The sequence below is a fragment of the Prinia subflava genome, chromosome Z (genome assembly GCF_021018805.1).
Source record: "Prinia subflava isolate CZ2003 ecotype Zambia chromosome Z, Cam_Psub_1.2, whole genome shotgun sequence".
Taxonomy (NCBI): domain Eukaryota; kingdom Metazoa; phylum Chordata; class Aves; order Passeriformes; family Cisticolidae; genus Prinia; species Prinia subflava.
Window position 1 is genome coordinate 49,520,738 of NC_086283.1, and position 12,991 is coordinate 49,533,728.

The 12,991-nt window shown below is 48.3% G+C and overlaps 2 protein-coding genes across 2 annotated transcripts; both read right to left on the reverse strand.

Annotated features, from left to right (window-relative positions):
• Positions 1-473: 473 nt before the first annotated feature.
• LOC134564517 (serine/threonine-protein kinase PAK 3-like) lies at positions 474-9,678 on the reverse strand. The gene is made up of 9 exons (XM_063423411.1): positions 9,635-9,678; positions 8,875-8,923; positions 7,486-7,595; positions 6,531-6,648; positions 5,615-5,714; positions 4,991-5,187; positions 4,526-4,660; positions 3,176-3,369; positions 474-2,707 (listed from the first exon to the last, which is right to left on the reverse strand). Exons 1-9 carry the CDS (start codon positions 9,676-9,678, stop codon positions 2,611-2,613), a joined length of 1,044 nt encoding a protein of 347 aa, XP_063279481.1. The 3' UTR covers positions 474-2,610.
• LOC134564455 (serine/threonine-protein kinase PAK 3-like) lies at positions 9,065-12,762 on the reverse strand. The gene is made up of 3 exons (XM_063423317.1): positions 12,440-12,762; positions 11,752-11,878; positions 9,065-9,774 (listed from the first exon to the last, which is right to left on the reverse strand). Exons 1-3 carry the CDS (start codon positions 12,524-12,526, stop codon positions 9,707-9,709), a joined length of 282 nt encoding a protein of 93 aa, XP_063279387.1. The 5' UTR covers positions 12,527-12,762; the 3' UTR covers positions 9,065-9,706.
• Positions 12,763-12,991: the final 229 nt, after the last annotated feature.

A 12,991-nucleotide genomic window follows, 5' to 3' on the forward strand; every position in this document is an offset into this window, starting at 1 on the left:
TCTGTCCTCTGGGCTCTCATAACTGCTCATATCCAAAATAATATTATTTTGTCCAAAGTTGCTGGAAGATCTAATGTAAACCCTTCTGTGGGCTTTTTTTAGCAACATAAGGAAGGGATAGCAAATCAAAAAGGTTGGAAACGACATATCTATAGGTCCCACCAAACAAAAAGATATGTCCCTGCTGTCAAGAATTGCCAGAGTGGTTTTCCTTATTCCCTGGAAGCAAACTGTAAGCCAGCATCATGCACTGCAGAAAGTCTGTAGGATGTTCCCTGGGAAAACTGAGGACAAGCAGTTCATCTGAAAGAAAAAGTTAAAAGGGACCTTTTTCTCTAGGACCAGTTTTACTGGTCGGTACCGTGCTTCTCTCTTACACATGTAAGTGATGCAGAGTATTACAGAATAAAAATCCTGATACATAAAAGTGTCTCAGTTCCCTTCTCTCAGTTCACTTCTCTAGTTGTGCTCAGTGAAATGTTACTTTACTCTGCTAATTATTGGGGATGACTGAGAGACAGGAAGACTGATTCGGCGATCAGAGTTCGATTTTACTCAGGTTTCCCAAAAGCTTATATACTATTTCAAACAGGTTAATAATTTTTACTACAATAATCAGATTTAAAATCACACACAGAAAACTCACGCATTTTACAACAATCCTTTGCTTGCAGAAGTTGATTAAATCTTCTCTCTTCCCGTAAGCAGGTGTAATCCCATCTCCTGTAATTTTCACAGTTCTGTTGGTTCCTGCCATGGCACCTTGGTCATCAAACCAGCTATGCTAATCAAGTCTGTTTGACTCTCTGTCTTGTGTATTCCTAGATCTCCCCCTTCTGTATCAACCAAGAACACCCCCTTGATGGCTTTATTAATTAATCTCTGCACACATTGAAGCAAGCAAGGTATCATAACTAATACAATTATTATTACAATCATTACATGCATTCCTATCCTAAGAAAGTCTTTTAGCCAAGATGTCAGACCTTAGCCACTAAACAGGTTATCTAGCCAAGATCCAAATTTTACTTTTAGTTTAAATACACAGTAAAATATACGGAATAATTATAACAATACATAATATAATGCTTAATACATATAAGCTTGTTTTAACTAAATTTCTAATCTATTTATGGAGTCTTTAGCTTCTTAGGCGTTTATTCAGCAATTCAAATCTATCATCTGTTTCCAGGTTTTTTACACTTTTTTTCAGGGCTGAGGCCTCACAATTTTGCAACATAAACTGAATCTCTTACTAGATTAAAAAGAACAGAAAAATTTTGAAAAGCTCTGACAACAGTAGCAAGTTCAATAACTTGAGGGGATTTAAGTCTGCCACTGAACAATTCAAGACATTAAAAACATACAGGTCTTTGCATAATCTTTCAGCAGGAGTGTCCCCAGCTCCCCCCTTTTGTTGTACCAGAAGACGTTTGAGAACGCCATGGGCGCCGGGTCCGTTCTATAATTGATTGTCCTGTGGGTGAGTGAGGTATGCCCCTTTGGTGAGTGATAGCCCATAAGGAGAAGAAGTTTGCAGTTCTACAGGAAATGTATGTGGGCCATTATCTGTCTTAATCTGTTGTGGAATTCCTAAGGTGGCAAAGGCAGCAGCAAAATGACATCAAGTGTCTCTCCCTGTCTCTCCCGTGGGAGCTGAGGCAAACAGAGCACCTGAAAAGGCATCAATAGAAGCATGCACAAATTTCAAGCGGCCAGATTCAGGAATGTGTGTCACATCTGTTTGCCAAATCTGTAGGCTTTGTAGACCTCTTGGAATGACCCCTGTGTTCACATTAGGAAGGGAGCAATACTGGCAGTCAGGGCATATAGAAATGATATTAGAGGCTTGTGCTGGAGTTAATCTGAAAAGTCTTACCAAGGCCCCAGCATTTTGGTGAAAAAGGAGTGACTCAGTTTAGCTTGTTCTAGTTTGTTAGGCAAAACATGCTGCAATGATGTGTTGTGGTGTGGGTTTTTGCTTTGAGTTTTCAGGCTAGCTTTCTATTTCATTTGTGTGTTATGATTTAAATTATACATGCCATTGTGTGTCAATTCTCTGTATCCCTGCCTCTGTTGCTAGTATTTTCCTTGCCAATCTTCCCTCGCTCAATATATCATTTGCTGTTTTGTATCGTTACACTGCTTTTGCTATTCCCATTGGATTTCGTTCTGTATCCCTGCCTTGGACTCCTCCCTGAGTGCATTCTCATTGGTTGTTTGCTTTGTATTGCCCTGTCTATAAAATCCACGGCAAGACATGTGCTCCCGGTCCTTGGGGTTCAGCTTTTAGTTTTTATTCTTCAGTTGTACCTTTAATAAATCTCCTCAGTTTACCCCAAGACCCGTCTCGCCTCTGCTTCATCTCTGCACCCCAAAAGCAACCGCTGAGACCGTCGGAGTTCCTGAGCGGGGAGAAAGAGTCTCCCCGGGGGGAATGTGACGCACCCCAATGCTGGCAGCGCATCCTGGGAAACGCACACCGCAACAGATAAGGTGACCAAGGGGGCAATCCAAACCCCTCCAACAGAGCTTGGGGGTTTCTAGGATTTTTATTCTGAGTCCATCTCCAAGCTGGCATTGGAGAAGGAAATCCCGAACTGCTCCTGGTCATCTCCTCTTCCTCAGTTGCTTCACTGCAGCTTTCCTTTGTTTTAATTTGAAAAGCACCTGGAGTGGAGACTTACATGGCAGGGGTCCATGTGATCTGTAGAAGGAATAGTACAAGTACTACCAATCATAAAAACAACACCAGTATGAAAGCAGCCCCACAGCCAATTTCTCTGAAAGATTTTGTCTCCACTGGTTGGAGAATTTGAAAGGGGATCCAGGAAGCCAACTGTGCTGATCACTTTGGCCACACTAGCACACACACTGTGTTCACTGGGTCATTTGCTAGGTCACAGCCTTCTGTGGTTTGGGAAATAATCCCTGCTTTTGCCTTTCCTGCACAGGGAAGCTCAGGCAAAGCCCACCCACTCCCAGCTGCCCTCAGAGGCAAAAGGAATGCCCCACGAGCTCCCCGGCTGCACAACAACGGCTTCTGTAGGGAGTCCAGAATGTCTGTGTGAGACCACAGTAGTGACATTAATAGTGACTTTGTGACCCCCAGCAATGCTGTCCTAAGCAGAAATTTAGAAGGAGGATGAGCAAGTGGGAGAAAAGGAGATGCCACCTTTCCTTTCCCGCTCTGATGGCTGCCTGTTTCCTGGCCCCTCTCTCCTCAAGATTTCTTCCTGTCCTCAGAGGCTCTTTTCTCCAACTCATGAGGTGTCCTTGTGCTGCCTGCACTACTTTGCTGCAGGGATGACAGCAATCAGGCTGCCAGAAGAGGCTGAAGAGAGGCTCCGCTAATTTGAGAAATGGATGCTGTCCAAAGGGAAAAAACAAAAGAAATTGAAAGTAAAGAGCCAAAGGAGAAAGGAAAGCATCCTTTTCCAAACTGAGCTTCTATCAGGGTCAAGCTGGATTCCTCTAGCACCCAGAAACACAGACAGACACAAACGGCAGAGCGCAGATGGACTCAGCTCTGGCTTGCAGGCAGAGCAATGTCTTCCTTGGCATGCCCTTCCCCTCCTGTGCTGGCTGGCATCTTCCTTCACAGCTGGGACAGCCAAGGAAGTGGCCCGTTCACCAGCTCCTTGTCTGCCACAAAAACTGGCAGCAAAGCCGCAGAGGTTCTCATCTACTTGACCGGGCCAGGCAGCACATGGGGCTGGCACAAATCCTGCTCAGCTGTCCCTGTTTGGCTGGCAGGAACCTCTAAGAGTGGGCCAGGAGCGACAAGCTGGGTGCACTCTGAGGCTCACAGGCAGCTCCACACAGCCCTTGCCTTGCCACAGACCAGTGTAGAACCGCTTGGCAGGGACTGCTTTCCTTGAGTTCTTCAAGCCCCACTGCAGGCCTCCACCCCCAGCACTGCAATAGTTCACTGCCTTGGCTAGCAGCTAAACCTGAATACAGCAGCCAAGAGCAAAAGGGGGCCTCAGAAATGACCACAAGTTGCGAGCTCTCCTCTGAGGATTACCTAAGACACTTGGGCTTGTTTAGCCTGCAGAAGGGCAAGCCCCAAGGAGACCTTTCAATCTTGGAAGGGGCTTAGAAGAAAGATAGGGACACATCTATTAGCAGGGCCAATTGCAAGAGGACAAAGGGGACTGCTTTTAAGCTCAAAGAGAGTGGATTCAGATTGGCTCTGAAGGTGGAAACTGTTTTCCAGGGGAGTGCTGAAACAGGGGCACAGGCTGCCCAGAGAGCTTGCAGGTGCTCCACCCCTGGCAACATTCAAGGTCAGGTTGGATGGGGCTCTGAGCAACCTGATCTCCTTGAGCATGTCCTTGCCAGTGGCAGGCAGTTTGGACTAGATGACCTTCACTGGTCCCATCTAACCTCAGTCAGTCTTGGATCCCACTTGGTTTCCATTTGAAAAGCACCCAGAGCAGAGATCACTACAGGGGGCCCATCTGATGTCCTGGAGTTTGTGCAAGGGAAGAGCTGGTGGGCCTGCAGCCTCTTTGCATCGTACCTGCAGAAGTTCCTTGGCAGAGCCTCGCCTGTCCACATCCATCTGCAGGCAGCAGCACAGAAAGTCACGCAAGGCAGCGGGCAGCCTGAGCGTGTGCACATCTGGTGCCCCCTGCGTGCTTATCAGATACATAGCCTGAAGGAAAGGAAACATGAGAGCCTTCCTGTTTCTTCCATATCCTTAAGTGCTCACCTAGACGCCGTATTTCAAGCTCCAGTCTGCAGTGGCAATTTTTTGCCTAGCAGACCATTAGAGATGAGCCTGCTCTCCCAAAAGACAAAAGGCTCTGGTGCAGCCCCAGTTATTGCAACCTGCAAGAGGCCTTGCCTTGACAGCTCATGAGAGCCCCAGGGACCTTTTTTCAAAGTGGGCCTTGGTGGAACCAGTTGAAGCTGTGGGCATGGGATTTTGTCTAATGGAGACAGACCAGAAGGACACCGGTACCTGAGCGTACTTGCACCTTACCCTGGCACTGTTTAGACGAATGTAAGGAGTCTCTCTTTTGGCCATGTGTATTCCTACGATGCCAAGGGACCAGATGTCCACTTTGGGGCCGTATGGCTCTCCTCTCACCACCTCGGGTGCCATCCAGCGAGGGGTGCCGACCACGGACTTCCGTTTACTGTGCTCAGGGGTGAGCCAAGTACAGAGGCCAAAATCAGCTGAGGAGAAAAACAAACACTGCTTCAAAGAGGAAACCAAGGAAAAGGGTTTCTCACTCCAAGTCTCACAATGCAGTGCTCAATCTTGCTGGAAAAGCAGCTGTGCTCTCTTTCCTCAGGACTGCAGCCAAGAAAATTGAGAGTTGTCCCCTTAACAAACCTGCCACGATTCCCACCTTGGCTTTTCCTCATTCACATGAAGGTTTACACTGTAACTCTCTCCCTTTGGAAGGAGCACACACAAACCAAAGTTACTCTGGACACCTTGTTCCTCTCAGCCCCACTCAGCACCTTCCAGCCGCACCCTGAGCTCGCAGCAGTGATCCCTGCACTGTCAGCAGCTCCACTGCTGGCACCTGGCAGCCAAACAAAAGCAGCCCCAGCCCAGCTCCTCCCCGGAGTGCTGCGCCTGACCAAGAACACTCACCCAACTTGACGGCGCCATCCCGGCTCAGAAGGATGTTGTCACTTTTGATGTCCCTGTGGATCACCTGGTTGGCATGAAGGAAAGCCAGGCCTTGCAGGCACTGAGAGAGAAAAAAGAAAGAGGAGGCCAAAAGTTAGCCTGATCTGAATTCATCACACACAAAAGGAAACTGCTCATGAAGATTCACAGATCCCACAGGAACACTGAGTGCTGGCAAGAGGAAGAGCTTGCTGCTGCAACCCCAGGAGAGCAGGATCTTTCCAAGGGAAGGCATCTTTGTTTCTGAGGGGCAAACATCCGTCGTTGCAGGAGTCTGTCCCCTGCAAAGCCAGTCAGAATACCGCTGCTCCGGTGGATATGTTCTCCCCATCCCAAGGACAAAGGAGGGTTTTCCAAAAGAGGAAAAGTCCCTGCCTTAGGTACCAAGGGGATCACTGTCGGGCGGGAGACTGGAGGACAAGCGTTTGATGGCTGCCTCCACAGCAGATTTGGAAGTAGCTGATGAGTCAGTTTTCAGCAGCAAGCACCATGGGGGTGCCATGCCATCCCTTGAAGCTGAGACCTGTGAGAGATGAGTCTCCCTTTGGCTTTGCCGTTGGTCTCAAACTCGGACACCTTTGCATTTACAGGCAAAGAAGTCAGTGCAGAAAGATTGTGGGCAAAGGCTTGGAGAGGCAAAGCACAGAAGAGAAAATACAAAGGAAAAGGAGACAGAGAGTTCAACAATGGTAGAGAAGCGTAAAGAACAGACTATAGTAAGGGCAGGGACACTGGCAGACAGTTCCATCCAGATGCTCTTGCTTCTCTGAAGCATAAGAGCAAGACAGAAAGAAAGCTCTGAACATGGAATCACTCAGCAGAGCTTTCAAAGGACAAGCCCATCCAAGCCATCCCAAGCACAAGCAGGATTCCTTACCTCGCGACAGACTGTTGCTATGTGTCCTACATCCATCCTTTTCTTTCTGACAACCTCAGCTAAAGAGCCTCCGTCCATGTACTCCAGCACCAGCAGGACAGCCCCATTGACAAGGTAGCTGGAAGAGGAAAACAACAGCGTGGAGCTGAATGTGCAAAGCTAAATTGCCGTACGGAAGAAAAGCCTACAGTTGAGTTTTGCTTCCAGGTCACTGCTAAATGAAGATGGAATGAAATGAAGACACGCTCCACCTAGGCTATCCAGTGCTTGCAATCTGTGCTGTCTAAATGGGGAAGACACGTCCACAAAAAAGGAGACGGTTCAGGTGGCAAGCAGGCAAAAAAGGCTGTTTTGGGAGGCAAAGATAAATCTGGAAGCAGACACATCCCAGCAGCTGCTTCATCATCTTCATACACAAATTGCACCCTTAATTCCAGCAACAAGGAGACACAAGTGTTCAGAGCTTTTGCCTTGGGCAAGTGGGTGTGCAGCACTGTGGACACCCTTTGGGAATTCTTGAATAAAGGACAGTCAAAAACAGGAAAACCAATTTCAAACCTGGCAAATTCTGTGTCTCCTAGTCTAGTCTTTTGGCATGCATAGCAATGGAAAAGAGTGGGAACATGGCAAGGCAAATCATTGCTGTGATGCTTTGTCAGCACTTCTCCTCTGACACTTGGAAAAATTCATGCCCCAAAACAGCAAAAGAACATGCAGCCAGTGAACATACAGGCTGCTGGCTTAGTAAGAGAGCCAGATTTCTAAGAACAGTCTCCAAGCTCTTTATGCCAGGAACCATTCCTGGGGACAAAATGCAATCTCCTCCCACGTCTCTTACAGGAGTGGATTGCTGCAATAGAAAGATCGCTTTTGAGCCAGTGAGGAAAGAGCTTTGCAATCTGTGCCTTGCATGTATGCAAACGAACATTCCCAGAACAACACCAGAACTATTTACCTTTGTAGGTAGGTGACAATATTGGGGTGTCTTTTTTCTTTCAAGACCAGGATTTCTTTTAACACTTCCTCGACACCCTGGTGCTGGAGATTAAGTTCTTTTATGGCCACCTACAATGATGTTGAAAGCTGTTAGGAGCACACATTACATGAGCCTCTTTCTCCCGTGCGCTCATGAGCCTGGACGCCTTGTCACCTGGGTAAAAAGGGAATCCAAACCATCAACCACAAAATGCTAACAACACTCTCTGCACCCACAGACTTCTCAAATAGACTTTGTTTATCGCTTACACACCTTTTGCTAGCCAAAAGCAATGTTGCTGCTGTGAAAAGAAATTGAAACCGCAGATAACACGTTAGCATTTCTAGGGGCTTTGACCAGCACTTCAGAAACTGCTGCCATTCTTGATTGTGCGCCAAAGTAAATACAGACAGACATGAAGGAGAAAATGCTGTCCAGAAAAGAACTCCAAGGCGACTCAAAGCAAAGTTGCAATTCTAGCACATCCCAACTTCTTCAGTTTGGATTTTGCATCTCTGAAGAACGTTCTTCACCACGCTCTAGACTTGTAATTATGTAGTGGGTTTAAAAATGAAGAATCCTTTCTGTGGTACATTATGGATACACACCAGGTTGAAATGGGCTTTAGGGCTTACAGAATGCCTTGTAGTGCAGTGCCTCCAAGTGCAGTTCTTGAGCGCAGCACTGCAGGTGGATCAGGAACTACTCCAGGACAATGGAGTAGTATTTGCTGAGAGCCACCAATGAGAATTCAGGACTCTGAACTTTTAGCCCCAAAGAACAGTGGGACTCTCCAAGACACCATCGTGTCTGTTCAGTACAAGCAGCAGCTCTGTAATGGCATGTCACTGACACAGGACCAACACAAGGTTGTATTATTCAAAGCTCTTCATCAACTTCTTCACACTGATGTCTTTGTCTGTGTGTGTGTGTATGTATATGTGTGGGTGTGTGTACCAGGTTACCTAGGACTGAAATGCCAAACTGCACTCCAGACGAGATCTTTCCTTCTTTAGGTCTTGCATTATATTTTCAAACTGCACCACGTGATGGAAAACAATGGGAAATCCTATCTGTGTCTGAACCTGGGCTTAAGAGGAATTGGTCCAAAAATGAGGGCTGTTGCCATCAGCTAATCTATGCATATTTAGCCAGTAAGTCCAAGCCAGTGTGTCCTCAGAAAAACACCACTGCTGTCCTTGCATCCATTCAGCTAGGTAAGAAGGACAAAGCCTGTCCAAGATGCATTTTGCAGCCTGCTTCTGCGGGACAGCCTTTGTAGCATAGACAGGCGGCCCAAAGCTCTGGCCACAGATCCCATCCCAGGGGAAATGAGATGCAAAATCTGCATGGGCTGTTGGCACTTACCTGTTGTCCCCTGGCAGCATCCAAGGCCTTAGAAACGGTGCCAAAAGCCCTACAAAAAGGACAGCGGTGAGAACAGAGAAGCTGTTCAGTGCTGAGAAGCAAAAGGCAGCCCAGGAGGGAGCTCTCTGCTGCCTGAAGCATCTCTAAAACACCAGAGGTCATCTACTCTTCAGCCAATGGCACAGCAGCCCAGCAGCCCTCTGCCGTGCAGCGTGTGCAAGAGAAAAGAGGCGTCCAACAGGAAAAAAAAGGGCTGCTACAAATCTCCAAAGGACACACTAGAATATGGATGTGGGGGTTTTCTTTGCCTTTTCCTTTCTGTGTCTGTGCGTGTGGCGTGCCTTTCCAGGCAATGAAACACGTAGGCCTGTTGGGCCTTCTCACCTCTCTCTTGATTCTATCCGTTAAACTCAGGCAACACCACACAGCCCTTCTTAGTGTCCTGACCACTGAATATTGTTTTCAGCAAGATTTTGGAAAGAAAACAGCTGTTATCTGACAGCTATCAGGAGGGAAGCTCTCTCTCAGGTTTTGCTTCCTTCCTTAGTGTGGCCGTCTTACTTTGACTCATACAAAACCAAGTTTCCTAGGAAAACAAGCAAACTGGTGCCACACGCTTGAGGGACAGGAGGGCTTCCAGGTGCTGCTCCCTAAAGCAGGCAAGACTTTGGCAGCATCCAGTTATCTTTGATGATGCCATGTGATCAGTACTGAGACAGGGACAATCTAAAGCCGGGCTCTGAAGATGCTTGCAGCTTGCCTGACTTCCCACTTGATACTGCACCACCAAAATACCTGGCCCATAGTTGTGTAGAAGGAAGTGTGGCTGCACTCACCCACTGCCAATATGTTGCCAGCCAGTGTATTTCTCTGCTGGATCTGCCATGCTCACAATGCTCCCTGAAAGAAACAAAATGCAAGAAGCAAACTTCAAAAGAGAGATACTGACTTCTAGGAGCTCTGAAACTCAGCTCCACTCTGTGAGGCTCTGAGCAATTCATGGTCGGTTGCCTTACAGTGACATCAACAAGAACAACAACAGCAGCAGCCCCAGCAAGCCAGGCAGCTCTGAAACACACACGGCCTGCACACAGTCTGATTCTCCATACTCCTTTGCAGGTTTACCTTGAGAGCAAACTAAGCCCAGGGAGAAACCTTCAGAGCACACAGAGATCAGAAAGGAACAGGCACCAAGGCAAGTGATTGCAATCTACAAAGGGAAGGAGGGCTGAAAAATCATGACCCTTCCTTTTCTTGGGGAGAAACACTCTCTTGTGAGATTCCACAAAAGGTTTCATACTTTCAGAGTTTAAATGCCCCCTGGGATCTGGGGTGAATTTTTATCAACAGCTGCTTTTTGCAGAGCAGAAAGAATATTGCAAAGTGAATTCCAGGAGAGGAGGGCACTTCTCTACCTCTCAGCAGTTTGCCTAAAGAATGCCTTGCCAGTTTTAGAGAACAGCAGCTCATGCCATCACCAAGAACAATGGCTGTAAGAATTAGGACTCTCTTCCTTTATGAGCAGCCTAAGTTCCAAAGATGACTTTGCCCATTCCCATTTAGTGAAGAACTACAACTCCTTGTCTTCAGCCTGGGAGGCAGCAGGCACCAGCACTGGGCTCGGCCTCCTGAACACGGCCCACGTGCCCCATCTTCCCAAACGGGCACGGCCGAGACGGGTCACAAGGACAGCGCCGCTCCTCAGGCGCTGCCGTGACACACACAGCTGCCCAAAGGAGGCGCTGATCCTTTCACGAGTCCAGGCAAAGCTGCAGCACCGTGGCGGCAGCTGAAACCTCCCAGCTAAGGAAGGCTCCAGCCTCTGCAGACACATCAGCCGTCAGCGGCAGGGCAGGTATGACTAAAAGCTTGGCAAAGCCCATGAATGGCCACTGACAACCACTGTGAAGAAGCCACAGCCAGACCGAGCTCCATCACAAGCTTGTTGACACCACTCGAGACAGAAGATGGTTGTCTCAGAGTTCAGACCCACGGAGGAGTAGATCAATCCACCCTCTGTCCCAAGAGTTGATGGCAGACACTGAGTAAAGCAGGCTCTCTTTACCTCACCGGTTATTCTCTGACAGCCCTGCACTGCCAGCCCTTGCCAGTTAAAAGAACCAGCTGAGTTTTACTGCAGAGTCGCCAAGGCCTTGGTGTGCTTTCCTAGAGTATTGAGGCCGATGCTTAGTATTCCAAGAGTATTCACTGGCTGGGCATTAACCGTGACAAAGTGCCCCGTACTGGAGGAATGTGCTGCAGAGGGGCTGCAGGCTTCCTCCTGAGAATTGCCTGCAGGGCAGTTTTGTCTGACCGTGCCACATTGATGTGACTTTTCAAGATGTACCTGATGTTCTTTTCAAGGAGGTTGGGTTAACCAAACTGTAGAATTCTCATCACAACCAAGAAGGAATCGTAGAAGTAATACCAGTCCTAAAAACAACCCCAGTATGAAACCAGCCCCACAGCCAATCAACTTCTCAGAAGGATTTGGTCTCCAAGGACCAGTGACAAGTCAGGAGTCTAAAGGGAATCCAGGAAGCCAACTGTGCTGATCACTTTGGCCACACTAGCACACACACTGTGTTCACTGGGTCATTTGCTAGGTCACAGCCTTCTGTGGTTTGGGAAACAATCCCTGCTTTTGCCTTTCCCGCACAGGGAAGCTCAGGCAAAGCCCACCCACTCCCAGCTGCCCTCAGAGGCAAAAGGAATGCCCCACGAGCTCCCCGGCTGCATCCAAGCACAACAATGGCTTCTGTAGGGAGTCCAGAATGTCGATGTGACACTGGGGTGAGGAGGAAGATGTGGTACAGCTGATGCTGAGGCACACACACAACACACTGCTCCATTGCACAGGAAATCCACAGGACGTACTCAGCATCTTCAGGCATTGCTTCTCTCTCTCCTGGCTTGACCAGCATGAACTGTCCATGCTCGAGTTTTCAGGCTGCAGAGGGGAGACTCCTTCTTTGGAGGACGCTGCTGCAGAGCCTGTGTCCATCTGGGACAAGAAATTAATTTGTGTCAGAAAGGTGGCTGGCAGAGATTCCCCAGACAGCCCATTTCAAAGGGAAGCCCTTTGGAACAACACTGGTGTAAGGCTGCAAGCTGAGCTGTCAACTCTTCCACCTCAAATCCAACCCAAACAAGCAGTCAGAGACTACAGCTTGGCACAGCCAGCCATAGTAGAGACTGTGAAAGGGAAAAAGCAACTTGAAATTTCACCCTCTTCTCAGCACTGCATTCACCATGGACAGGGACAACTTGTTCGGAATCTGTGTGGGTCACCACGTTCACCTGAACAGACCTCTCAAAATACAAAGCCAGCACTTTGTGGACAGCAGAAATACATTCACAGCATTGCCGGCCCACTGGCCAAAGCATTAGCCCTGCTGCCCACGGCAGCCGCTGAGATTCAGTGGCCCAGTAAGAGTCCTTGTGACCAGCTGCCGTGGAGAACACAGAGTATTGCCTCCATCTACCTGCTGCTGTGCAGGGGAAAGGTGAGAAGAGGAGAGACCCCTTGTTGCATGAGTGCAGTGCCTACTGCTCTTCCACTCACCTGCTTTTGTTCACACAGCCTGTACTGCAGCTGGATCCTGCGCATCCTTTCCATTTCTTCTTTGTGTCTCTTCTCCATTGCCTTCATCTCCCTCTGAGCTTGCTGTAGCTTGTCCTTGATATTGTGTCAGGAAAAATCTTACTAGCACCTGCCTCTGTGCATCCAGTGCCTGCAGTAGTCCTTGCCTTCCCTCGCCTGAGATCTATAGTCCATGGCGCCATTCCTGCCCTTCCCTCTGCTACCTGGCTGGTCAGGCTCACCTGCCCATTCTCCCGCTCCTTACTCAGCTCCAGCCTCAGCTGCTCGACTTGCTGCTGGCTTCGGATTAGCTTTCTCTCCATCTGATGCATTCTGGTTAAGACAGCAGCCTTCTGATGCTGGAGCTGCACAGAAAGGAAGAGAAGACCGCGTTAAACTTCCCACACACCACTTGTGTGGCAAGCAACATTGATGTGCTCATGCTCTCCAAGAGTATTCTGTTCTCATTCTTGAGTTTACCAAGGCCTAGCTAAGACACAATCCCACCCAGACAGACATTGTGCAGAGAAGCAG

Bases quoted from the DNA above. Each gene is read 5' to 3' on its own strand.
- LOC134564517 (XM_063423411.1), bottom strand. From the start codon at position 9,678: ATGGGCCAGGTATTTTGGTGGTGCAGTATCAAGTGGGAAGTCAG. The intron at 8,924-9,634 runs GCAAGCTGCAAG...TCCTTTTTGTAG, and splicing joins AGTATCAAGTGGGAAGTCAG to GGCTTTTGGCACCGTTTCTA. The intron at 5,188-5,614 runs GTGAGTGTTCTT...TTTTCTCCTCAG, and splicing joins GGATGGCGCCGTCAAGTTGG to CTGATTTTGGCCTCTGTACT.
- LOC134564455 (XM_063423317.1), bottom strand. From the start codon at position 12,526: ATGAAGGCAATGGAGAAGAGACACAAAGAAGAAATGGAAAGGATGCGC. The intron at 11,879-12,439 runs GTGAGTGGAAGA...TTCTTGTCCCAG, and splicing joins GGCTGTGTGAACAAAAGCAG to ATGGACACAGGCTCTGCAGC. The intron at 9,775-11,751 runs GTACGTCCTGTG...TGTTTCTTTCAG, and splicing joins GCAATGCCTGAAGATGCTGA to GGAGCATTGTGAGCATGGCA.